The sequence below is a fragment of the Barbus barbus genome (assembly GCF_936440315.1).
Source record: "Barbus barbus genome assembly, chromosome: 15".
Lineage (NCBI taxonomy): Eukaryota > Metazoa > Chordata > Actinopteri > Cypriniformes > Cyprinidae > Barbus > Barbus barbus.
Genome location: NC_136743.1, coordinates 8,348,943 through 8,374,808, shown reverse-complemented (window position 1 = coordinate 8,374,808; position 25,866 = coordinate 8,348,943). Strand labels below are relative to the sequence as shown.

Genomic DNA, 25,866 nt, shown 5'->3' with positions numbered 1-25,866 from the left:
GAAGGATGAAGCTTTTATTCTCCCCTACATCACAAAATGTTTAGGAGATAATGAACATTTCTGTAAAATTGTTGTGAACAAATATTTTGCTCTTGTGTAGTCCACTTTAAACATGATTCAGAGCTCATGGACTTTGAATGAATTCAAAGCGCTTTTTAATAATGAATTGTGAGCCATTGCAGTGTTTCACAGTATACGCCAGACACTGGTAAATCTGTGTGAAGGGGACATTTCAATCAGCACTTTCTTTTTCATCACGAGAGTCATGTATAATCTGGCAGTTGGAATATTTCTATACCTCAGGGACATCACAACCTTGGAGACTTAATAGCATTAATGCTGTTTGTATGAGTTCTCGCTGGCACCCCTCAATTGAAATTAATTGCAGCCCAAGGGTCACTGTTTCACCACATTAATTAATATTCACACTCTTCCCTAGGAGAAAAGCAGTGGCGATTTATAACGGCTGTACCCTCCTCTCCAGCCACACTTCCTGCCAGAGAGATTGATGTTGGTGCCGTACACTGAGTTCTCAGGGGACAAGAGAGAGGATGAAACTAGAAACCTCTGACAGAGGAGACCTCACCAGCACAGCCGGTTAAATATCCACAGAACATGCACACCATCACAATGTTAGCCATGAACGCACAAGAATCAAAAACATAACATACACAAAAGCTTTGAATAATTATGATTTCTAAAATGGTTTTTAAAAAGTTTATTTGACTCTTTTACTGCATTTATTTGATCAAAATGTAATATTGAAAAAATTTTATAATTTCAAATAACTTTATTTGAAAATGTATTCATGTGATGCAAAGCTGATTTACTGCTCAAGAAACATTTATTTTTATTGTTGAAAATGGCTTTGCCGTGTAATATTTTTGTAGAAACCATGAATAGAAGCAAAAGAGCATTTATTTTTAATTACATTTTTAACAATGTTAAAGTTTGAATTAATTAATTTACTGACCTTTTCAATAGTAAAATGTTATAAAATGCAAATTGAAATCTGGAAAAAAAAAATATATAACTGTTTAAAAATGGTTATAATCAGTGTGAGATGAGCATGTACTGCAGATGTACAGAACTGTTCAAAAGGTTGGGGTATTTTTATTTATTTGTTTGTTTTTAAAATACTTGAATTCTTTAATTCAGCAAGGATGCATTAAATTGATCAAAACTGACAGAAAAGACATTTACATTTATCTTTATCAAACAAATGTTCTACTATTCATCAAATGATCATGACAAAAATCTATATTTCCACAAAAATATTAACCAGCACAACTGTTTTCAACATTGATAACAATATGAAATATTTCTTGAGCAATAAAATTAGGTAATTTCTGAAGGATCATGTGACACTGAATACTGCAGTAATGCTGCTGAAAACTTTGCCATCATAGGAATAAATTACTTTTTAGAAATACATTAAATTATATAGCTATTAGTTATTTTAATAATACTTCACAATATAAATGTTTTAATGAATTTAATAAAAATCAGTGAAATGTGAGCATAAAAAAAAAGGAAAAATCTTAAAAATGGTAGTTTACAAAAGCAGGTGAAGTGAACAGGACGCATAAAAAGAACACACACAGTTCAAAATAAACAGTTTTAATAATAAATTAAGAGCTGGGAGAGCAGAACGTCTTGGTAAAAGGGGTTATGTTATTTTATTAGTCTTAAATTTGTATCTACAACGAAGAGACAAGCAAAAAAATAAGCAACAACTCCATGAAAAAAGAAACCAAAGAGAGAAAAAAATACATTATTGAAACACTTTTTCAGTCCTTTTTTAATAAGCAACTTTTAAATCTAAAAGAAACTTTACAATATAAAGAAACATACAAAGAACATCTTAATTTACTACACAAGACAGAAAGAGTCCCTAAGACAAGGATCCGAACTACGCTAAACATGAAATACAAAGCAAACCCAGGAGACAGACTGCTTTATACTCAATACTGCTTTTCATTTGCCAGAAAGAACAGTGAAGGTTTTATTTTTCTTTCCCACATCTGAAGCCTCTCCGCAACTCGTCTCCTCGCTAATGTTACAGTATCGTACAGCGTCACAATAGAATTACAGAGATGGCCAACGACGTGAGTGGTTTACATACAGAGGAGAAGAAACTGCAACCTATAAAACACTATCTCAAGAGAACAGGAAGGACACTTCCCTTAATTTATTATCTTTTTTTAAAATCCCTACTCCGAACAAGTTTTTAAACCGTTTTTGTTTTGTATTTAAATAGATAAAAATCCTTCATAGTAAAGTTTGCAATGTGTGGTCCCTTTTGCACATAAAGAGACAAGTCCTGTGTTCATGTATGTCCACATAGGCAATGTGTTAAAAGGTGGGCTGCTGTCTGGAAAGTGCAAAGTGAGGACACGTCCGAGAGAGAACGGATGCATCGTGAAGCTTTCGCCCTCCACATACGTCCCTCCGGTGAGTGTAGCGAACGGTACCGCTTCAAACACCCCTTACTTTCCTGTTCTCCTAAAACAGACGTCGTTTACTAAGTAGAGTACTTTACATTTGCATGATTTAGTACATCTGTACAGAGTCAAAGACAGAGAATGGTGACTCCTTAACAAAAACATGGGTTCTTCCTTTACTTTTTTTTTTTTTACCCCCAAGATCTCAGTATTCATTGGTAGTGACTGAAATATCAAAACATGTCAATGATATCAAAATGCATTTTACAGTATTTACAAACAAAGTAATAAAATAAGATAGACGCTGTATAAATGTGTGTTTCTCTGTGTACATCGTGTCATCAAGCTGTGGAGAACTTAAAAACAGGTGCTGTGTGATTAATGTGTGTATGTAATCAGCAGGAGGATTTTAGCATTTAGCTCTGATATTTACCGGTTCCTTCTGATCCCTAATAACCATTTCACTGAGAGCCCTATACTTCCAACACATTTTGGTTTAAGAGATAAGACCACCCAAAAAGCACTCACCCTCACGTCATTCCAAACCTATGTGACTTTCAGCAGTTAACAGAAGAAGATACTTAGAAGAATGTTGGTAACCAAATAGTTTTGGTTCCCACTGACTTCCATTTCATGGTCAAAAATTTCGAAGTCAATACAGACCGAAACTTTTTAGTTATCAACATTCGTCAAAAGAATGGATTGAAAAGACAGATTGAAATGAACTTCAAAAAGATGTTTTGAAAAATGTTATTAACCAACCAATTTCAGTTCCTATTCACTTCCATTGTATGAAAAAAATAAATAAATAAAATAAACTGAAGTCATTGGAGACTGAAACAGTTTAGTTATCAACATTGTTCTTCCAAGTGTCACTTCCCATTGACTTCATGAACAAAACTTATAGGGACTGAAACAGTTTAGTTACATTCTTAGTTAGTAACATTCTTCAAACATATCTTCTGTATCAAGACAGATCAAAACATCTTCTTTAAGAATATTTTGAAGAATTGGTAACCAAACAGTTTCCGTTCCCATTGACTTAGACTATATGGCCAAAAATGACATTTGAAATCAATGGAACCAAAATGGTTTATATACTAACGTTCTTCAAAATTCTTCTGTAACAAGTTAAATTAAAACATCTTCTTTAAGAATATTTTGAAGAATTGGTATCCAAACAGTTTCCATCCCCATTGACTTACACTGTATGGCCAAAAATTACAATTGAAGTCAATGGGAACCAAAACAATGTTCTTCAAAATATCTTCAAACCAAAATATGTTTGGTTACCAATGTTCTTCAAAATATCTTCTTTAACAAAATAGACTGAAGATCTTCTTTAAGAATATTTTGAAGAATGTTGGTAACCAAAAAGTTCTCATTGTATAGACAAAAATCACAATATAAGTCAATGGCAATCTGAACTCTTTAGTTAGAAAGTCACAGTTTTGGAACGGCTCAAGTAAATGACAAAATTTTCCTTTTTGGATGGACTATCCCTTTAAAAGACAGACAGAAAAAGCAAACGCAAAAGACAAAAATGCATGTTAATATTATGAAACACACAGGCTGTGAGCACATTTAGTCCATGTATCCCTCATTCAGTAGTCCCTGGACATCCTATTACTATCCCCTCATCTAATAAGCTCAGAAAAATAAGCCCTGGACGTGGCTGACATCTCACGTTTTTGAAGATGATTAGACATAAAACAGAACGCATACTTAACAAAATGTGTTTGAGGAGGGCTCTATTAGCACACCCCAAAAAATCTCCAGTATGATGAGCACCGAGCCAAATAATGAGGATCCTCATTTGTTATGTCATGTGACTAGAGACACCCTGTTCAGATTCATGCAGAAGGAAAGCATGTGGGTCTCTGGGGAGGGACAGAATGAAACAAATCTTCAAGAGGTATCTAAGACTGGCATATTTACATGTGTACAATATGTCCTGATGGGTCGCATGCGAGACGTGTGCACGATAAATCAATTCATGAACAAAAACAACAAATAAATAAGTTGTGAATCACGGTGAGCAGACATCTGTCAAGTTTAGCACTAGTTAGTTGTATAACCGCATGTTTCCGGCTCTGGTATGACATCACTTCCTCTCTACAGATAGATTGAGACTCCAAAACGTGTTGTTGGATGCACAGGCTGGTCTGAGGAGGTTAAAGTCGCTGCTGGTTTGGGCCTCGCGCCTCAGACGTCCACTCAACAGGGACAATGAAACTACATTTCCTGTATATAGATGTATACTAGAGACATAGAAGAAAAGGTACGGCTACCTTTTTAATCTGCGGGAGGTAAGATTTCACAGCAAACACAAAACGTAGTGTAGACTTCCTGCAAAAGTCATGACACTGTTATTGTGCATTATGGATGTGTGCTTTTTTTCTGTCGAATTTGTGGTTTACATACAATGTGCCCCTTTCAGAAAAAGATTCAAACCTAATCAGTAACCATCATTACAATATTAATAAAAATAAAATCAACAATTGATAATAATACAATACATACACAGAATAATGAAAACGTTCATTGCCGAACCCATCGTGATGAGTTTCCTCTTGCATTTACACAATATAATGGAGGAAAAAGGTGCAGATAATTTCCACTGTAAAAACGACTGCATCCATTCAAGATTAAAAAAACGAATCAAAAAAGTGGAGTGAGTTCATAAAGATCATAAAGTGAGCAGCCCGGTGAAGCGTGTGTCTGCTCAAACACACACCTGCCTTCCTGTGTGTGTTCAGCCCTGTTAGTGTCCTGAACCAGAGAGGAAGTCCGGAAGGCAGGGAGATTCAGTCAACAAGCTCTTCCTGTGGCTCTGGGACTGTTTCCTGTTGCCGGTGGTCATTTTGCACAAGCTGGGATGGGCCACTTTCATGTGAGTCCTCTGCTTGTGGGGCATCCCAGAAGGCTGTGCAGAAAAAGCCAGAGTTCCGTGGGCAGAGGGTGCCAGGGGGTTGATCGACGTGAAGAGGGGAGGGGTTAAAAAAGGAACGGGGCGGTCGGAGGGGGGTTTGAAAACGAAACGAAAAAGAAAACCCCAAATAAAACAAAACAAGAAGAAATCACACACTCATCGTCATGTTGGGTGAATACTGGAAAGAGACAAAGGGGAGGGGGGGATATATAGCGGAGGTGAGATCATGAGAACTCTACACAGAGCAAATACAAGATGGTTATGTCATCACCGTCCCAAAATACAGCAAGAAAAAGCATGATTTTGTCGACAAAGCAGTAACCAAAGGACAGAAAACTTGGAAATAAAAGCCCTCAAGTGTCTGTCCAGGAAACTGCTGGTCTTTTATAACAAAAGCCATTTCCAGCACTCACTCTTGGACTGAATCAATAAAGCTTATAAAATCTTTTTCAGTTTTTTCTTTTTTTAATTGATTTGATATTCTGGTCTGCAAATAACATGGTCAGTAGGTGTGGCCTTCTGAGTGCGTGCTGGGCGGAGGCACACTAATGTTCAAAAGGTTTGGGTCGGTAAGATTTTAAAATCACCAAGGCTTTGTTTATTTGATCTTAAAAACAATACAAATATTGATATTTTGAAATATTGTAACAATTTGAAGTAACCTGTATCTTTTATGTATTTTAAAATGTAACTCATTCCTGTAATGGCAAATCTGACTTTCCAGCAGCCATTACTCCAGTCTTCATGATTAGAGTCACGTGATCCTTTAGAAATCATTCTAATATGCTGATTTGGTGGACAAAAAAAACATATCTTCTTATTCTAAATGTTAAAAACTGTTGTAATGCTTAATATTTTTGTGGAAACATTTTTGTAACAATCTTTTTACTGTTACTTTTGATAAATATATTTGCTGAATAAAAGTAAAAAAAAAATTTAAAGGGGTCATCTGATGCAATTTCATGTTTTCCTTTGTCTTTGGAGTGTTACAAGCTGTTTGTGCATATATAAGCTCTCTAAAGTTGCAAAGATTAAAGTCTCAAACCCAAAGAGATATTCTTTATAAAAGTTAAGACTGCCACGGCCTCCTAAAACGGCTCATTCAAACACGCCCCCACGTGTCACGATGTGGGAAGATTTGCATAACACCGCCCAAATGTATACGCAATGAAAGGAGGTGTAACTTTTATTCTTGCTGTAGTATTGTTGTTGCCGCCGCCATGTCCTGGAGATGCTGTGTTTCATTGTGAAAGTGAAAGTACTTTGTTTGGCCTTCCAAATGAGTACACAACTAAAAATCAGTGGTTAAGTTATATTTACAACACTGTTCCAGAACAGTACAAATCAAATATTCGCGTGTGTGCAGCACATTTTATGGACGACTGTTTCCTGAACCTGGGAGAGAGTAGCCTACAATGTGAACACTATGAATGGCTGTGAGCACTATAAAGTGGGACAATTCCAACGTTGCAAGGACAGTCTGGTGCTTTTGACTCACAGCCTGCAAGTACGTTTCGATATTTAAAGAATTTGCCACTGACTATTCAAACGCGAGTTTTGAGCAGTGTCGTGTAGTGCTTGTTTGGCGTTTCTACGATCACAAATGCAGACATGGTGTTATGTTTACGCGTAAAAAGACCGTATGAGTATTTCAGTAATTATGTCCTCACTGAATGCAACAAATGCCTCGTATATAGTAGGGTTTATTGTTTTAGTCTCGTCGCGCATCACAACAAGGTAAGAGGCGTAACATTTCCATCACACACTTGAAGTATTCGGCCAATCAAAACGCACTGGATAGATGGCCAATCAGAGCACACCTCGCTTCTCAGAATGATGAGCTTTGTAAAAATCTACGCGTTTCAGAAAGGCGGAGCACGGAGGAGCAATAATAATGTACAGTATGTGGAAAATTATGCGTTTTTTGAACCTCGAACCGCGTAAACACATTGCATTACACCAGATACACAAAATAATATTCTTTTTAGCAACATCATATGACCCCTTTAAATAAAAGTACTTTTTTTTTTTTCAATCTTGACTGACTCCAAACTTTTGGACCGTAGTGTATATGATTGGCAGGTGAGGGAAGTGGCAGGTCTCTGGGTTTGGGTCAGAATCTACTTACACTTTCACTTTGGAATGGGTTGAGGAAGTTTCCTCCCATTTCTCCATCATCCCGCGGTGTACCCGGTGGGTTGTTCATCCCTGCCATGTTGTTGGGGGAGTTCTGAAGTGAAAGAGACGTTTGACAAAAACAGTTCAGGTGGAGATGTGAAAACAGGAAAGAAAAAAACTGATTCGCAATCTAAAAAAATCTTCTTTACCTTTGGCAACCCATCCATGTCACCAGAGCCTGAAATAAATAAATACAGTATATATTAATATTATTATTAAACACATTTTGAGATTTTTTTTAAGGTAGGATATAGATATTATTTTGAATAACAGTGCAGTCTTAAAGCTTACCTAATGATCCGTTCATATGATGGGGTTCCATGCCACCCATGCCGCCCATTGGGCCATCTGGACCAGGACCCATGGGGAACTGAGAAACACAGAGGAACAATCACATTCAATCAACCATCCCACATTCAGTGCCCTGATTAACATAAGACTTCTTCTGAGATATAAACATTCATTTGAAAAGGATGAGAATGTCCCCTTTGATTCCACTAAAAGCATGTCTGCATTTTTATGAAAACAATTATATAATGTAACATTTAGATAAATGAAATAAATAAAGCGTAATGTACAGTCAGGCGCTTATTATTACAAATAAATCCAGACAGGACTTAAATCACACTGAAGGGGTTTATTTTGCGATAATGTCTGAATGACTGTACATTATCAAGCTTATTACATGACTACTTAAGCAAATAAATAAATAAATAATTGGGCATTAAATATTGATTTGAGTTCAAATTGTAGTATTATGTAAGAAAAAAGAGACTATGGAGTGACTAGGGACACGAGAAACTAGCATAGCTACAGTATGAAGGCAATCAAACAACAATCAATTCTACAGTTTAGCAATCATCGTGATACACAAATATTTGGCTGCTAACTGCCACAACTGACCAATAAGAATCAAGTATTCCAAAGAGCTGTAAAATAATCAAATGTAGTGTTGTTTGGGAATCAAAAAGTATAGCTGTGGTTTTGGAAATACATCCCCAATATCAAAAAATCATTAAGTGGAGAGATATTTACACTAGTGTTCAAATGTTTGAGGACAGCAATATTTTTAAAGAGATGAATGCTTTTATTTTGCAAGAAAGCATTAAATTGATCAAAAATTAAGGTAAAGGCACATGTAATGTTACAAAAGATTTAAATTTGAAATAAAATGCTGGTATTTTGTATTAATTAATGAATCCTAACAAAAAAAAAATCGTATTGCAGTTTGCACAGAAATAAATTAAACATCGCAACTATAAGCCAACCACTGACAATAAAAAGAAATGTTTCTTGAGCACCAAATCAGCAAATGCATGTTTTAAAATCATTCAAAAAACATCTTAACAACTCCAAATTTTGAATGGTAGAATAACTGCTTTGGAAAATGCTTATCTAGACTGGGGTAATACATACACTGGGTCTGTTTCCTCCTGGTCCAATAGGGTTCATCATCGTGTAAATATTTTCACTGGAGTTTGTGGAGTCTAGAAGAGAAGAGACGAGCACAACTTCACCAAAATAAGAGACCAGAGTTGCTTCCACGCATATATGGATGACCAATGCTTTAGCAGCACACTAGATCAATACAGAACATGGCTGGACAAGATTAATCACCATAATAAATGTGCTTCTTTAATGATTTATGGCTTGTGTGCGACTTAGAGCATGAGAGCAAGAGAGAGGGAGATACCACTCACACCAATAATCTCTACTTCAACATCACAAACAGCATGCCGACTGGAATTACATTAACAAAGTGGGAGGGGTGGCGCTGATCACATGTTTTGTTTTCCTGCCAGAGGAAATGCAGGTAACCTTGCAGTGATATTGGCTGCTGGGTAGGAAAGGAGGGAGGAGGGTGTTAAATAGGGTGTTTGTGAAGTGCTGAGCATCTTTCTTTCCTGGAGAGACACAAACTGTTTCCAGCTGTGCCGATTATAGAGGCGAGGTGAGAGCGAGTGTGTGAATTATATGCAAAAGGGAGAGTTACAGAACAGATCTACTGTACCTCCTGGGCTTGGCATTATGGGAGTTCCTGGTGGACCACCTCCTCCTGGAGGACCCTGAGGGAGGAAACACGCACACAAACTCGTGCTTAGCTTCTCAGTGTGTAATAGTACCTGCCGTACTATCAGAGAACTACCAGAGGAGCAGTTTTTAAACAAAGACACACTAGGCACAGGGGAGCCATTAAGCTGCTTTGACTAATGTGCAGATATTTTACTTCTAAGAGAGGCAATGCTGGTGGCAAAACTAAGCAGGATAGTAATTGCTCAAATAAAATCAATACATTTAGAAACTTTAATATCTGCTTAGTTATGCTTTTAGTTTCAAAAAGGAAAGACTAAATTTAGCAGTTTTCCTTTGAGCTAAAGACGGGCAAAAAGTTGAAAATCTCTGCAGTGGTCAATTTGAAAGTGCATTCATAAACAATTTTATTTTAAAAAGACTGTTTTTCTCCTAAAACATGCCAGTTTTTGATTGGGACGTTGATATTGAAAGTCAAGATCACCCTCAAGAACATCTTGACAAATTACCGTAACCTCTGATCCATTAACAAAACTACATTATTGTGTTAAACTACAGCCAACATTTTGGAAAGGCTTCATTTCCTATAAGAGTAGCCTAAAATAATGCTAAAATAAAAATCCAAAAATGAAAGTAGTTTCAGGGCAAGTTGATGAAATATTATGAAGATAGCTTGGATATGGTTTCTGTTTTTCATGCATTAAAACAATTACTATATACTACAAAAATATACTAAAGTTTGATACTCACCACGTAGTTGCCTGGAGACGAGGAGGAATATGCTATCTGTCAGCCCAAACAAAAGAATATGAATACATTTATTGGATGACAATTAAACTACACTTAATAATAATAATAATAATAATAATAATAATATGATAATCTTTCATATATAATAAAGTACCACGGTATCTCAAACCATTTGCTGTATCATGGTGCAACCACAGTACGTTTGTAAGGTAAGTTTAGCAATGATGCATGTCACGTTTTTGTCTGCAGCTGCATGCAGACAACAGCGTATGTATGAACGTACCGAATTAGCATTCGGGTTTGGCCATGGGCCACGTCCTCCAGGACCCCTGTAAGGTGAAGGGAGAGCCAGAAAGGATAGAAATACAGAACAGAGACAGAAGGAAGTTTAACACAGGATTAAATAAATGGGGAAAGGGAGTGTTTTCATGTTGAAAGACTCACATGTTCATTCCGGGCATGCCTGGACCACCTAGAGAGTTGGGAGGAGGCCTCATACCACCATAGTTCTACAATGGACAAAGAAAACAAAAACACAAACATTTCAACAATCGTATTTAATGGAACCATTAAAATCTGGAATCCAGTATAAACTTTTATCACTATGTTTATAAATAAATAAATAACTTAATTAGATAAAATTATAATTGCATATAAGAATTATATTATTTACTAATATACGGATTACAATAAATAAATGTAAATAAATTGTTTTAAAAATTAAAACGAACAAAACATTTTCAAATAATTATATACAAATATATTTATTAAAATTATTAAAACAAAGTATATATGTATATATATGTATATATATGTATATATATATATATATATATATATATATATATATATATATATATATATATATATATATATATATACACACTGAACAAAATTATAAACGCAACACTTTTGTTTTTGGACATTCTTGCAGGCACCATGCCAATTGCACACTCCCTCAAAACTTGCAACATCTGTGGCATTGTGCTGTGTGATAAAACTGCACATTTTAGAGTGGCCTTTTACTGTGGCCAGCCTAAGGCACACCTGTGCAATAATCATGCTGTCTAATCAGCATCTTGATATGCTACACCTGTGAGGTGGATGGATTATCTCAGCAAAGGAGAAGTGCTCACTAACACAGATTTAGACAGATTTGTGAACAATATTTGCGAGAAATAGGCCTTTTGTGTACATAGAATAATAATAAATGTATTAAAATAAACATATAAATAACTGCACATTGAATTGAAAAGATGTGTCGTTTTGGGATTATTTTGTGCTATTAAAGGGATGGTTCACCCAAAAATTAAAATTCTGTCATTATTTACTCATCCTCGTATCATTCCAAACCTGTATGAGTTGCTTTCTTAGGTTGAACATAAAATAAGATATTTGGAAGAATGCTGGTAATCAAACAATTGGTGGTTCCTATTGACTTCCATAGTACTTCTTTTCCTACTATGGAAGTCAATGGGGACCAACAACTGTTTGATTCTTCAAAATACCTTCTTTTGTGTTCAACATAAGAAAGCAACTCATACAGGTTTGGAACGACATGAGGGTGAGTAAATGATGAGAAAATGTTCATTTTTGGGTGAACTATTCCTTTGTTCACAATTTGGAAATTTTTAGTTTTTTTTTAAATAATAAATGAAAATGCAGCAACTGCACGCTGCAGGAATCCCTGCCCTTCATTCACTGTTGTCCACAGCGGTGGGGATCCAACCAAACAGGTTGGGATGCGATTGACACTATGCTAACGAAGTGCTGCTCAGGCAGACGGCGGCCCACCTGTCTGGCTGCCCGTGGGTGGAGGGCAAAGTGTGACAGAGGCTTTCAGGCCTGAGGCTGCTTCTTTATAACCCGAGCTTTTGTTCTGCGCTCTACCCAATTTGTCGAACAGATGCTGCACCAGCTGCCGATTTGTGCGGCACCTCTCTTGCCAAGAACGAGAAGGACAGAGAGAGAGATAGGGAAGCGGGGAGAACTCTGCTTTCGGCGCAGGTGACTAAAGAGGAGTAACAGGGTTTCAGTCCTGTGGCGTCTGACTTGGGGCGACTACCAGAGGATAAACAAGTTGAAAATGAGCAAGAATATGTGTCTACCTGAGGGCCCATGCCACCCATCACCCTGGGAGGATTCATTCTCATCGGACCGCCCATGTTAGGATGTCCTGTAAAATATGAGATTATTACACAGTTGATATATTCCATTATTCATCAGTCAGTAAGTAAATGGCTCTGCAGTTATGAAGTGTTGGGCCAAGATGCTACCTTGTGGTCTGGTTGGGTCCAAACTGTTTGGCAGGAGTGGTTGTGATCCTGGAACTCCAACAGGAGGCTGAAAAGGACATAAATGAAGGAAGGTCAGCGAAATGGGGCGTGTTTTATAAAAAACATACATCATGTTTAAAATGGAGGTGAGGAACAAATGGAAACAATTGGAGCAAAGGAACAAATTTTGTCCTTTATTTTCAGTGGAAGTCCACTGGTATAAAAATATAAATTCCATAACCTTTTACACAACATGCCTTGAAAATCTTTACAGATAATATCAAGTATTGCTACAGTACTTTGTTGATAACAATGACTTTATATTAGTAGACCAGAAATATCACATGCTGGCTTTGATGTAACACTCAGAAGTCATTTAAATTTATAATGAATAAAATTAATGTAAATAGAATGCAAAAAAAAAATCTATTTACACACATACAACACGTGATTTGCAAATAAAATCATTTTAGATTAGCATTTTAGGGCATTATAGGCATGTATGAACGTCAGTCACATCCCTATATATGCAGCTTTATTATTTCTATTTAGCTTTATTATTCCTATTTTAGTACTTCAACTTTTAAATTTCAGTTAGTTGCCATATTATTTGCCAACATTTCTCATTTTTAATTAAGCTTTTCATCCATTTATATTTTATATTCATTTCAGTGTTATTTTCAATAAAAAAAAAAAAAAAAGAAATCATCATTTTAGTTTTAGTTTACGCTAGATAACGCTCAGAAATGTAAATTTCTAGCAAATCAAATATTTTAGAGCCTTAAAGAAATAGTTCACCCAAAAATGAAACTTTTTGTCAACATTTACTCATCCTAATGTCGTTCCAAACCTGTGTAAGTTTCTCTCTTATGTTGAAAACAAAAGAAGATATTTAGAAGAACCAAACTGTCGTTGATCCCCATTGACATCCATAGCAGGGAAAGAAATACTATAGAAGTCAATGGGGACCATTAACTGTTTGATTACCAGCAATATCTTCTTTTATGTTCAACAGAAGAAAGAAACTCATTCAGGGTCTGGAACAACACAAGGGTGAGTAAATGATGACAAAAGTTTCATTTTTGGGGGTACTATCCCTTTAAGAGTGTGTAGAAATGGAAGAACTATTTGTATGCAATTTCAACATGACAGTGTGATGATGTTCCCTCTACCTGATTTGGCATGCGAAGAGATGGCCGAGGTCCACCAGGGTACCGTGGAGACATAAAAGGCTAAAAGAAGAAGAGAAAAAAAGACTTGATTAGCAACATGTTGCCCTATTTAAGAAGAAAGCGAGAGCATTGTAAAGACCAGAATGAATGAGTGCAGCAGGCCAGGCTATAGCAGATGGAATGGACAGACAGATGCACGGAGAGCAGAAGCCAACGCAAGACGACATCAAATATGTACATTTGACATCTCTCCTTCTGTCCGTCAACACAGACTGCTCCCGTTCCGCCTTTTAAACGTGCACACACATACACTCTTGTGGTGTTTCGACAAACACACAGGAGAGCATCAGGAAAGTCAGACCTCGAGTGGCTGCACTTAGACGCTTCTCAAGTGAAAGTCTGGTCAGGAAGGAAAGTGACCACAACAACCCAAACGAGGGTGCCTCGTCTTGACATACAAACCATTAGAGCCGTGTGGCTGCGCGTCTAGAGACGAAACCCGATGCCACTTCTGTGGTCAAGGCCTGTGGGAAGCTCCCCGAGAGACTCTCGCCAACTTTTAGGGCTCTGTTGAAACATGTCGGCGCTGAACGGATGAGGGATAGGCCGTATGGCTGTGTGTGTGTGTGCGCATGTGTTTTTACAGCTAATTGGAGTGTTTTTACCATTGTAGAAAGATGTTGTACAACCTTAACACTCTAATATGCAGCGGAAGTGTTTTTTCCTGGAGAAGGGAAGTGGAATTGTCTTTGAGAGTTGATATTTGTAGATTTCGCTGTGTTTTGTGGGTATGCGCATGTGAGTGCACATCGTTTTGGTTTCTGCACAGTCAGTGTGCGTTTGTATGTGTGTTTGTGAGGGCGCTGTGTGGCGGGAGGCTCTACAATATTAATGTGCTATTGATGGGGGGTGGGGTGAGGGCCAGGAGTGGAGGCCCATCTCCAAGAACAAGGAGGAGACTGAATTATTTATCCTGTTCGTAGGGAGTCAACTTTAGATGGAGGAGGTGGGGGGTATACAGGATACTTCACACTCCCAGGATAGAGAAACAGAGGGAGGAAGAAAGAAAAAAGAAAGAGAAGACAAAGGAGGAATGGACCTTAGGGTGTACGCCCAAAGAAAACAAGGCCGTGAGGGATGAATTTAAAGCCCTACTGTAATTTTCACAACCATACGTTTTCCAGATTTTGTTTGTCCACTTTTGCTGGCTAAATGAGAGACACAAGAGTACAACCTATTGAATTGTACTTCTGTTCCTCACAGCCTTGTAAAAAATACAAATATTTAATCTAAAAATTACATTTTTATCATCATTTCACTCTCATGCCATTACAAACCTCTATGACTTTCTTTTTCTGTGCATCACAAAAGTAGATATTCTGAATACTGTGCTGGCTGCTCCTTTCCATACAATTTTAATCAATGGGGAATGAAGCTTTAAAGCACCAAAAAGGTGCTAGTAAAGACACAAATAATGTATATTAATAATGAATAATAACAGTAAAGACAATAATGTTACAAAAAATTTCAAAAGGTTTCAAATAAATGCTGTTCTTTGAAATTTTCTATTCAACAAAAAATCCTGAAAAGCCCAATTCATGAACGAATCATTCAGTCCAGTTTTATGAACTAGATCAATTGATTCTTTGAAAAGATCAGATTTAAGTCAAGTCACCATTGATTTTAAAGCACTTTATACATCTTCACAGTATTAAAAAAGGAAAGTAACAGAATCAATAATGCAAACTTCAAAAACTGAGGCAAATCCAAATTCTGCTATAAAGCAGCTGCTGCAAGACAGTAGTGTCGGATTCAAAAGGATTTATTCATGAATCAGATATTGGTATTTGTTTAATGAACACTAGGACAGATATTAAGATGTTCAGTCAATAACGACTTAACTGCTGTATTTTTTTTTTATCAAATCTAAAGTCAGAGGATGGGTTGGGGTGGGTTTTAAATTTGTACAGCTGCTTTTGTTTTTGTACTACTGTTCCACAAAATAAAACTTAATAAAAAAAATTTTAACACAAAAAAGAAGACTTCAAAAATAGCACTTTTGTCATACTTCTATGTATCTTGTTTGTTCTTTTTGAAACTTCAGTCCACTTTTATTTCAATTCCATGGAAATATTAGCCAGCAAATTCTTCAAAATTTCGACTTTTGGGATTCACAGATAGAAAGTCGCACTGATTTAGAACAACATGAAACATGAAACTGAAATTAACTTTAGTTTTTGACTGAACTATCCCTTTAAATATGACGTCAACCCTGTCTAAAGTCCATACATAGGATTGTCAAGTAAAACTGTGCAACTGGTTCTAGGAATGTGGGTTTCGGTGTGTGTGTGTGTAAAGAAAGAGGACTTAAAAAATGCAGAGAATTATAAATAACCATGTAATTTACACCATTCATCTTGCCCAAGTGAGTTGCTGCCAGCGTCACCAACAGTTCTCATGTGTGCAAGTGTGACCGTGTGTTTACCGAGTGTGCGAGCAAGGACACGGTGTGTATGTGTGTGTGTGAGGGTTGCTGTGTGTCTTACCTGGCCGTGTGGTCCCATCATGGGGTTGCTGGTATTGTGTGGGGGAGGCTGTGCGTGTGGTGACGGCTGCGAGCCGGGAGGCCCCTTTAAGAGAGAAGAGGGAGATGAGAGATGCACAGACGGCCTTCCAGTGAGGCCTGCTTCTGCCGAAGCCCTTGCACAAACACACACCACTAACACTCAAGACACAAACTCACTCACTAGGTACTAAAAACTGGTGAGGAAATCCAAAGCTAGTGTGTAGAGTTTAATGAAAAATTTAATAGTTTTATGAGAATCTAACAACCGTTACTGCAAGCAGAAATTTCTCAACAAAACATGGCAAAATTCTATAGATTAACTTCATCATTTTGAAGAAAAATGTGTTTGAGACTAAAAAGTGAGTCTGCAAATTCATATTTTAGGCTAAAAAAAATTAGCTCAACAGAACCAAGTGACACTGAAAAATCATAACAGAAAATCCTAATCACTACAAATATGGATGTTTATATTAAAACATATAGATTCTAAAATTGTTAATTTGTAAAGCATAAAATACAACAAAAATTTTATTAAAAACAAATTCACTAAAAATATAAAATGCAAAAAATTGATTAATGTGAATTTAAGAATCATAACATTATAATGCAAGTATGAAGAATGAATATTCATTCTGAGACTTGCTAGAGGTTATATTTAAGTTAAAATGTGTAAAAATATCAAATTAAGGAGAATGAGAATGCACATAAAGAAAAAACAAAAAAGATGCACCCTCTCAGATCATTTTAGCAAACGCATAGCAAGGCCCTTGTACTATGATGACAAGTTTTGCATGAGCAAAGGCCACACGCATTTTCTTCAAAACAAGTAAAATTGGTTTAGAAAGCATCGCTGTTCATGCACAGTATGTGCTGCAGAAATATTTCCACGAAATGTGTCAGATTAAACCCATTACTCCATATAACTACTGCACAGAGCTTCCATTAGTGTTCATTAATGATCAACAGGCCATTGAGCTCGAGTCCAAAATGGTTCTGTAAGGAACATGAGACTATGCGACTAATAACTAACAAAGGAGCTTTGCTTCTTTTCCTCTCCCTCCCTGAACAACAAGCCTAAATGCAAAACATATGGCATTATGGGTCCTGTGCCTTACCTAATCTATATTAGCGTCCCTACAGAAGTCTTCATCCAATCACAGTCACACTGCAGTCCTGCCTCATTGGGGATGGATCTCAAAACAGCCATATATAAGAATCACTTTCAACACCTTTGAGAAGATAATAACCTGCCACTTACTGGCAATCTCCATTCTCAGACCCTAAAGGGGCAGTTAGTTTGACAGTATTCATACACTCTGAATGACGGCCGCAGAACAGCTGCAATAGCTCTTCTCGACCACTCGGGAGCAGTGTTAACAAAGCAAAGCTCTCACAAAAAGATGTGTTCGTGTATCTCACAGAAGTGCAACAATATTTATTCGTGAACGTCTTCGCTATTTGACTATACAGTAAACATATGCATACATTTCTATGCTAAACATTCTGATGTCAATGGATCGTCTTTGAAGTTGAGTGACTAAACAAAAGAAGAAAAAAAAAATCTCCTGAGGGAGGCCGTTTCAGTAGTTTATTTCACCGCCCTGTCGAGTCTGTGTATGTGGTTGTTACACACCACATATTATTGTGCACTTATTACTGCCTCTTGACCTTTGGCCAGTGCTCAGACCTCAGACGAGCCCTCCTGCTGGTTTCAGAGCGGCTGAGGAAACCATCCATCCAACACGACCGGAAATCTCCTCGCTGATGACCAGAGCTGCCACACAGACCGCAGCTGCAGAACAACACATCTGCCCAGGGTGCAACACTGACCCACCCACGGCAACAAAAATAACACAACTGAAAGAGATGCAGCACAGTCAGAGTCCGACAAGTGGCCCATGGCAGTTAGCAAAGATGCTCTGATACACAAAATGCAGCTGGCCACTTTTTTCAGTACAATTTTGTTATTTCTCTACTGTCTGTATGAATAAAAATGGCCGAAAGGCACAACATATACTAGAGAATTAAAAGGAATAATCCATCCAAAAATGAAAATTCTGTCATCATTTACTTATCTTCATGTCGATACAAATCTGTATGATTTACTTTCTTCTGCAGAATACAAAAGAAGATATTTTGAGGAATGTTGGTAACTAAACTTCTTCGGGTCCCATTGAATTCCTTGGTAATTTTTGTTTATACAATTAGGGCTGTCGCGATTCGTCGATTATTAAAAATCGCCGCCTCTACTAACCGGCAAAATACCGGAAGTGGCGCATTTCACTGACGAGAATTCATAAAACACATTTTAGACTATTTTCCAAGTCTGCATGATATATTAAACCCATTTTAAAAAATCATAATTAAGCATAATTGTGAATTCACAAACGCTATGATTTAATTAAATAATTATATGCCATGCAGTTCACACAGAAGCTCTTTAATTATTTCCATGCGTGTAGTTAGTTAAGCACGTGCGTCTCACAGCGGCTCCTTTCAGTAGCTCCACAGAAACTGTTATCATTTACATGTGTGGAGCATCTCAAACTCATCTCTGCATGTTGTTGTGAGTTTGGGTTTATTATAACCTTCATCTGGGAAAGCAACGCGCGCCATGTCATCAGATTTGTAAGGTAAATCATTTATAAATCTACTCAAACACAAGAGAATGTATCGCGATTTCAAAATAAAAGCTCAAACCCTCACTCTGAGTTTACACGGTTTGATGTCCACATATTCATTTAATTACAGCGGCTATAGCATTTCTGTCCTAAAGGAATGGCAAAATATTAAAGATTAAGTGTACATTTGAATTAAATGGTGCTTGGTCAATATTAAACAGTAATGTGTAAAAATAATCATTATACTCTATTGTTTATAATACATTATGTATTTTAACAGTTTTGTTCACTAAAACCATATTTCTTGCTTTTGATACTTTATTTGAACTAATTATTATTACATCATTGCTATTACATATGTACTTTAAGTCATTTTAAAAGCTATTGTTCACTTAAATCCACTTTTATTACCACACACACACAAAAAAAGTATATATATATATATATATATATATATATATAGGGCCCTATGAAATCCTTTTTATTTCCAAATTCAGTTTTGTTAAATTTTATTAATCAAAAAGCCTGTCTAATTAATTGAGTTTTACAGTTTTATCTTTACCAAATTCTGTTTTCCATTATTTCTGGATTCCATTTTAATTGTTCCATTAAATTTTAATAATAAAAAGCATCTCCAATTAATTGATTTTATATATATAAAAAAAGTTTTTTTTTTCAGAAATACTGCACATTTACATTTTTCACCTAAATAAATTTTGGTAAATAATATTTCTAGTAAATACTTCTTTAAAAAGTGTTTTTTTGATTATAATTGTATTATTAGTAGACTAGAACACGTGGATATGTTGTCATTCTTACACTATAATACTGAACTTTGATTTCAGTGATTTGGACTGTGAGACGAACACTTGCTTCTTGCACTCTATGTTGCACTTCACTTTTGCTTTAAAAAAGGATTTCATAGAAATTTAGATTTCATTTGGTTTAATAAAATATTTTTAAGTAAAATTGTTTATTTTTTTGTGTGAAATTAGTCGTTTAGATTAATCGAAAAATCAGTTGTTAGATTAATCGAAATAAAATAGTCGTTAGTGGCAGCCCTACATACAATGGAAGTCAGTGGGAACCCAAAACTATTTGGTTACCAACATTCTTCAAAATATCATCTTAAAGTCAATGGGAACTGAAACTGTTGGTTACCAGCATGCTTCAAAATATCTTCTTATAGATGTCAAAGGGAATTGAAACTGTTTGGCTACCAGTATGCTTCAAAATATCTTTTATGGAAGTCAATGGAAATTACATCTTTTATGTTCTGCAGAAGAAAACAAGTCATACAGGTTTAGAACGTGTAAATAATGACAGAATTAAAAAAATTTGGGTGGACTATCCCCTGAAGCTTTGCTAGGTTGATTTAATTGCATGGGACAACATTCATTTAGTGATACAAGCAGCCTGTTTATAAACACATGCATGAATTATGTGGGCCGATAAACACTTACGGCTTAGGTAAGGACTTTTTGAGCTGGCTTTGGGGAGATTTTTGTTTCTGATTTAGCCATGACCCGTCTCTGACCTCCCTGTGAGAGAGGATCGCTGTGGGGTCTGGCATGAGAGCTGCTCCACTGACTGTCCCAGAAACCATGCACCAATACAACAGGAATACATGAGCATTGTGAGTGTGTGTGTGTGTGTGTTTTCCCTCGCTGCCTGCCTTTTTCAGAGTGGGTCTGAGGGAAGGATTAGAGGGGTCTAGGGATGCTCAAGGCCTCTTTAACTCACAGTAGCACTGAGGTCATGACTGTTCATTACACCTCATCACACACAGCAGTGGTAGCGCTCACTCTGCTGCTCACTGTCTGCCTTTCTCTGCTAAACAATCTTGGTCTTTCAGTAACACCAGTTCACTTCCACTCCACCTGACTTCCTACTCAAAAGCAGGGGAATTGGTGACCATATTGGCAAATATCTGCATTTTTTTCTATTTTCCTTATTGGTGTGATTAGAAAGATATTGGAAGCAGACGATACCACAACTTGCTCTTTACATACGTTTTTACATATTTCATATATGGAAAATCTGGAGTTCTAAATCAAATCTAAACCTGTTAATAAAAAGAAGAGAGTTTGTTTTTGAAAAAAGTCTCAAGCTCAGTAAAACAGTAATATCCTCATATTAACATACATTTTCTATTCTAATTATATTCTAAAATGAAATTTATTCCTGTGATGGCAAAGCTGACCATTCCTAAAGACTTCAGTGTCACATGATCATTCTAAAAGATCAGAAATAATTCTAAACTGCTAATTTGGTGCTTAAATAACATTTCCTTTTATCAATGTTAAAAACAGCTGCTTTTTTCAGTATTACCAGGTTAAAGCATTTATTTGAAAAAAAATTAAAATTGTTTTTAATATTACAAAACGTTTTCAACTGAATTTAATTCCTGCTGAATAAAAGTATTAATTTCTTTGAAAACAAAAATATCTTACCCACCCCAAAGTTTTGACTGAATGTGTTCATTAAATCAAAAAAGCTTAAAAAATTTTTTTCTACTTTTAGACTTCAAATTTACATTGTACACATTGTACTTTAAAAATGGTACATAACTAAAAAAAAAAAAGGTATTACTATGGTAAAGTCCAAAAAAACAAAACAGTAGTATCATAATATTTTTTGGTAAAATGATTTCTAATATTAAATTGTTTTGATAACTAATTTTACAAGAATCATATAAAATCCTCGACTGAAGTACTGTTATTTAAATCAACAGACAACACCATCGTACAGATCATAATCACAGCTATTATATCTGTTATAACAAAAAATGTATCAACAGTACGTTAAAATATATTGTGCATCTCTCCTAAACAGATGAATGAACCCAAACCCACACAGTCCTGGTCTCTCAATGATGTGGTAGAAACTAATCTCAGGAGTAGCAATCACACACACACAAACGCGCCAGAACACCTCACACCTCTTCTCTCTCTCCCTCAGCGCTGAGCTGATATAAATAGCACTCCTCTGCTTCTCCAAAAAATCTCCTCCGCACCTCTCCCTCCTTCTCCTCAAACCTTTCCCCTGTATTGCTCTCCTAACCCTTCCTTCCCCATACAACGGAGATTCCAGACAGCGGTCAAAAGCGTCTCCTCCCTCGGCTCTGCCTTATCACTAACACTGCCAAATGCCAGGCCTGTCCATCACTGAGCATACGCTCCACCACCCCCGCTGCATCATGGGAAGGGCTGTGGATGTGTACAAGCATGTTTGATTATGAGGCTACGTGTGTCCGTGCTTGTATACAAGTTGTTCTGATGTTTCAGGTAAACGCACAGAAATGGAAATAAAAAAAGCTCTTAAACACAATAAATTATCTAAATCTCCACCTCATGACAAGTAGAGGAGATTTTGATGAAAAACTGATGTCTGAGCACTTTATAATTAACATCACCATTACTAGTGCTCATACTGAAGAGTAGAGATATGAAGAAGCCACTAATTTACAAATTAAATTTTAATTTACTGGCTGTCACCAATAAGTTTCATCTTATGGCCGATAGCATATAAATGGCCAATATTAAAATTCTGTAAGAATAACAAATATTTGTCAAACAAGCTACAAATAAAAAATGTTAATAAAAGCATAAATGCTACAGTTGTTGTTTTTTTAAGCATCACAACATTAAAATGTACAGTGTGAAAATTCATTTTGAGATTTGCTAAAGATTATTATTAGTCTTTTTAAAGATAAACTTTAGGTTAGATGATGACAACAAAGGGAATCTAAACATAAAAATAAGAGAAATCCCCATACATCATTAATTATCCAAAATCAGCCAATCCCGTTAAATAATAATAAATATAAAAAAAGTACCATTATATCATGCATCACTAGTAAAAATGTAAACTTTATGCACTGTTTATATAACAAACATATGGCAAATCAAATCGAGTGGCTTGAGAAGAACTTTAAATCTGGCGGACATTAAAACGGGCGAATAAATGAGAATGAAGGGAGGGACCATATCTAGGGAACAGAATATTTTGACTTGTGCCAACAAGTAACCATCTAGCAACCATTTAAAACACTCAGAACTCCTTAGCAACTGCAAAGCAACGCCATAGCATAATGGCAGCAATATTTCCACAGGAGAGCACCACTCTCACCAACCAGAAACTGGTTTGATTTCAGTGTTTCTGTATAGACATTACTGATAAAGGAAGACTGATCTGTTTCCATGTGCCATCCACTAAAATGGCTTAAGAAACTGATCAGAGAAAGAAAATTGTAAATGTCCACATTGCATTTAACAAGTACAACAACTTCATAAACACAACACGGCCTGCGGTATGGAACGAATAAAGCTGCAAGCAGATGGATAGAGGTATGATAAAGAAGAGGAGAAAGCTTAGCAAGGAAGAAAGAAATACAACAAAATATTTCAAAGTCAGTCATTCAGAAACACATAAAGAGTGAAAATCCCATTAGTTCATTTTCTCTTTCTCTCTCAGAGTCACAGATAAATGTTTAGTAACACAGTTAATTGATAATCAGCTGTTTCCATTGATTCGTTATGGGAGCCGTATTACAGAAACACCCAAACTCCATATTAGCTGTTTAGTAACTACTGGGGTCTTAATAACTTGAGAGAGGAAGTGTAATACAGCTCCAGAAATGAAACTACAGCTACTTTCCACTAACACTTAATGCTCTGAGCCTCCCATCTTACCGGTGAGGAATAATACTGTATGGAAAAAAACCCTGAAGTTCTGAATGATCTCACACAGACAGCAGAGCTCCAGGCTGCTGTCAAGCCGCCCACAGCCACAGACAGGCCCATCAGCAGCCCACGCGCACACAGACCGAGAGAGAGTGAATGAATGGATGAACGAATGGAGCGCAGGTGTGACAGGGTGATGAATGGAAAAGGCGGCAAGGAAGAGAATGAAACCAGCTGTGCTTACCTGAAAGAAACCAGGGGGCATGGGTCCGCCCGGCATGCCGTCGTTGGGGGGCATGTTGCCCATTACGGGGCTGGGGGCTGCTGCTGCACTCTGAGAAACAGACAGAAAGAATAAGTTAGTACAGATACTAGATAACCCTGATACAATACTAATATAACACCAATACTACTTTTGATTTCGACGTGACATGATTTATAGTGCATTGTTTGGTTCATCAATAACAATATGGCATCAAAACACAGGCTTTTCAAAACCTGATGCTGATATTTGGGTTATGCAGTACATTTATATGCCTCCATGTCCTCATACATAGTTAAAAAATTTTAAATGCAGAATTTGTAAAGATGAAAATCATATTAGTTCATTTGTTTTATCAAAATTGCCGTTTTTGACATGTCTAATATTAAAAACTAGCATTTAGCCAATATTAAATTTATTTTTCATTTTCTGTTCCAAATGTTTTAAACAAAAACTTGAAAGAGAATATTGTTTTAATTTGTAAATAAATTAGAGCGATTCATTTATTTTTATAACTTATAATTTTGATAAAATAATACAATTTAGTTTAAATAACATTTACAAAATAAAAATTATTGACATTACTTATTCTCAATACTAATATATAGTAGTGCTGTCAAACGATTAATCGCATCAAAAAAGTTTTTTGTTTACATGTGTTTACTGTTTATGTATATTTAAATACAAACATGTATATATTTAAGAAAAAATTTATGTTTATGAATGAATGAATGAATAATGCATTTATATAGCACTGTGTATTTCTGTACACCCAAAGCGCTTTACAATCATGTGGGGGGGTCTCTCCTCAACCACCATCAGTGTGCAGCATCCACTTGGATGATGCAACGGCAGCCACAGTACAACGGCGCCAGTGTGCTCACCACACACCAGCTACAGGTGGAGAGGAGAGAGAGTCATAGAGCCATTCAAGTGTATGGGGATTATTAGGAGGCCATGATTGACAAGGGCCAGTAGAGGGAATTTTGGCCAGGTTACACCCCTACTCTTTTATGAAAAGTGCCATGGGATATTTAATGACCACAGAGAGTCAGGACCTCTGTTTAACGTCTCATCCGAAAGACGGTTTATATATTAAATATATTTATATATAATATAAAATATAAGAATATAAATATATACAGTATCTCACATTTTTGTAAATATTTTATTATATCTTTTCATGTGACAACACTGAAGAAATGACACTTTTCTACAATGTAAAGTAGTGAGTGTACAGCTTGTATAACAGTGTAAATTAGCTGTCCCCCTCAAAATAACTCCACACACAGCAATTAATGTCTAAACTGCTGGTCACAAAAGTGAGTACACCCCTAAGTGAAAATGTCCAAATTGGGCCCAAAGTGTCAATATTTTATATTTTCCAGCACTGCCTTAACCCTCTTGGGCATGGAGTTCACCAGAGCTTCACAGGTTGCCATTGGAGTCCTCTTCCAGACCTTGCACTCCTCCACCTTCCGTTTGAGATGCCCCACAGATAGGTTTTAGGTCTGGAGACATGCTTGGCCAGTCCATCACCTTTACCCTCAGCTTCTTTAGCAAGGCAGTGGTCATCTTGGAGGTGTGTTTGGGGTCGTTGTTGGAATACTGCCCTGAGGCCCAGTCTCTGCTTCAGTATGTCACAGTACATGTTGGCATTCATGGTTCCCTCAATGAACTAGCTCCCCAGTGCTGGCAGCACTCATGCAGCCCCAGACCATGACATTCCCACCACCATGCTTGACTGTAGGCAAGACACACTTGTCTTTGTACTCCTCACCTGGTTGCCGCCACACACGCTTGACACCATCTGAACCAAATAAGTTTATCTTGGTCTCATCAGACCACAGGACATGGTTCCAGTAATCCATGTCCTTAGTCTGCTTGTCTTCAGCAAACTGCGGGCTCTCTTGTGCATCATCTTTAGAAGAGGCTTCCTTCTGGGATGA

At 36.6% G+C, this 25,866-nt stretch overlaps 1 protein-coding gene across 2 annotated transcripts in view; it reads right to left on the bottom strand.

Annotated features, from left to right (window-relative positions):
• Nucleotides 1–1,606: 1,606 nt before the first annotated feature.
• LOC306881804 (single-stranded DNA-binding protein 2-like) overlaps nucleotides 1,607–25,866 on the bottom strand; it is an 83,334-nt gene continuing 59,074 nt past the window's right edge. The window contains exons 5-18 of one of the 2 annotated variants that reach the window (XM_079436084.1): nucleotides 23,900–23,989; nucleotides 16,330–16,413; nucleotides 13,784–13,843; nucleotides 12,612–12,678; nucleotides 12,444–12,511; nucleotides 10,780–10,844; nucleotides 10,619–10,664; nucleotides 10,336–10,371; nucleotides 9,566–9,620; nucleotides 8,971–9,041; nucleotides 7,846–7,924; nucleotides 7,704–7,732; nucleotides 7,505–7,606; nucleotides 1,607–5,554 (exon numbers count right to left, since the gene is read on the bottom strand). In XM_079436084.1, the coding sequence (XP_079292210.1) occupies nucleotides 5,525–5,554; nucleotides 7,505–7,606; nucleotides 7,704–7,732; nucleotides 7,846–7,924; nucleotides 8,971–9,041; nucleotides 9,566–9,620; nucleotides 10,336–10,371; nucleotides 10,619–10,664; nucleotides 10,780–10,844; nucleotides 12,444–12,511; nucleotides 12,612–12,678; nucleotides 13,784–13,843; nucleotides 16,330–16,413; nucleotides 23,900–23,989 (882 nt within the window). In that variant the 3' untranslated portion in view covers nucleotides 1,607–5,524. The remainder of the gene's footprint in view (nucleotides 5,555–7,504; nucleotides 7,607–7,703; nucleotides 7,733–7,845; nucleotides 7,925–8,970; nucleotides 9,042–9,565; nucleotides 9,621–10,335; nucleotides 10,372–10,618; nucleotides 10,665–10,779; nucleotides 10,845–12,443; nucleotides 12,512–12,611; nucleotides 12,679–13,783; nucleotides 13,844–16,329; nucleotides 16,414–23,899; nucleotides 23,990–25,866) is intronic. The other variant, XM_079436085.1, reaches the window with a different exon arrangement.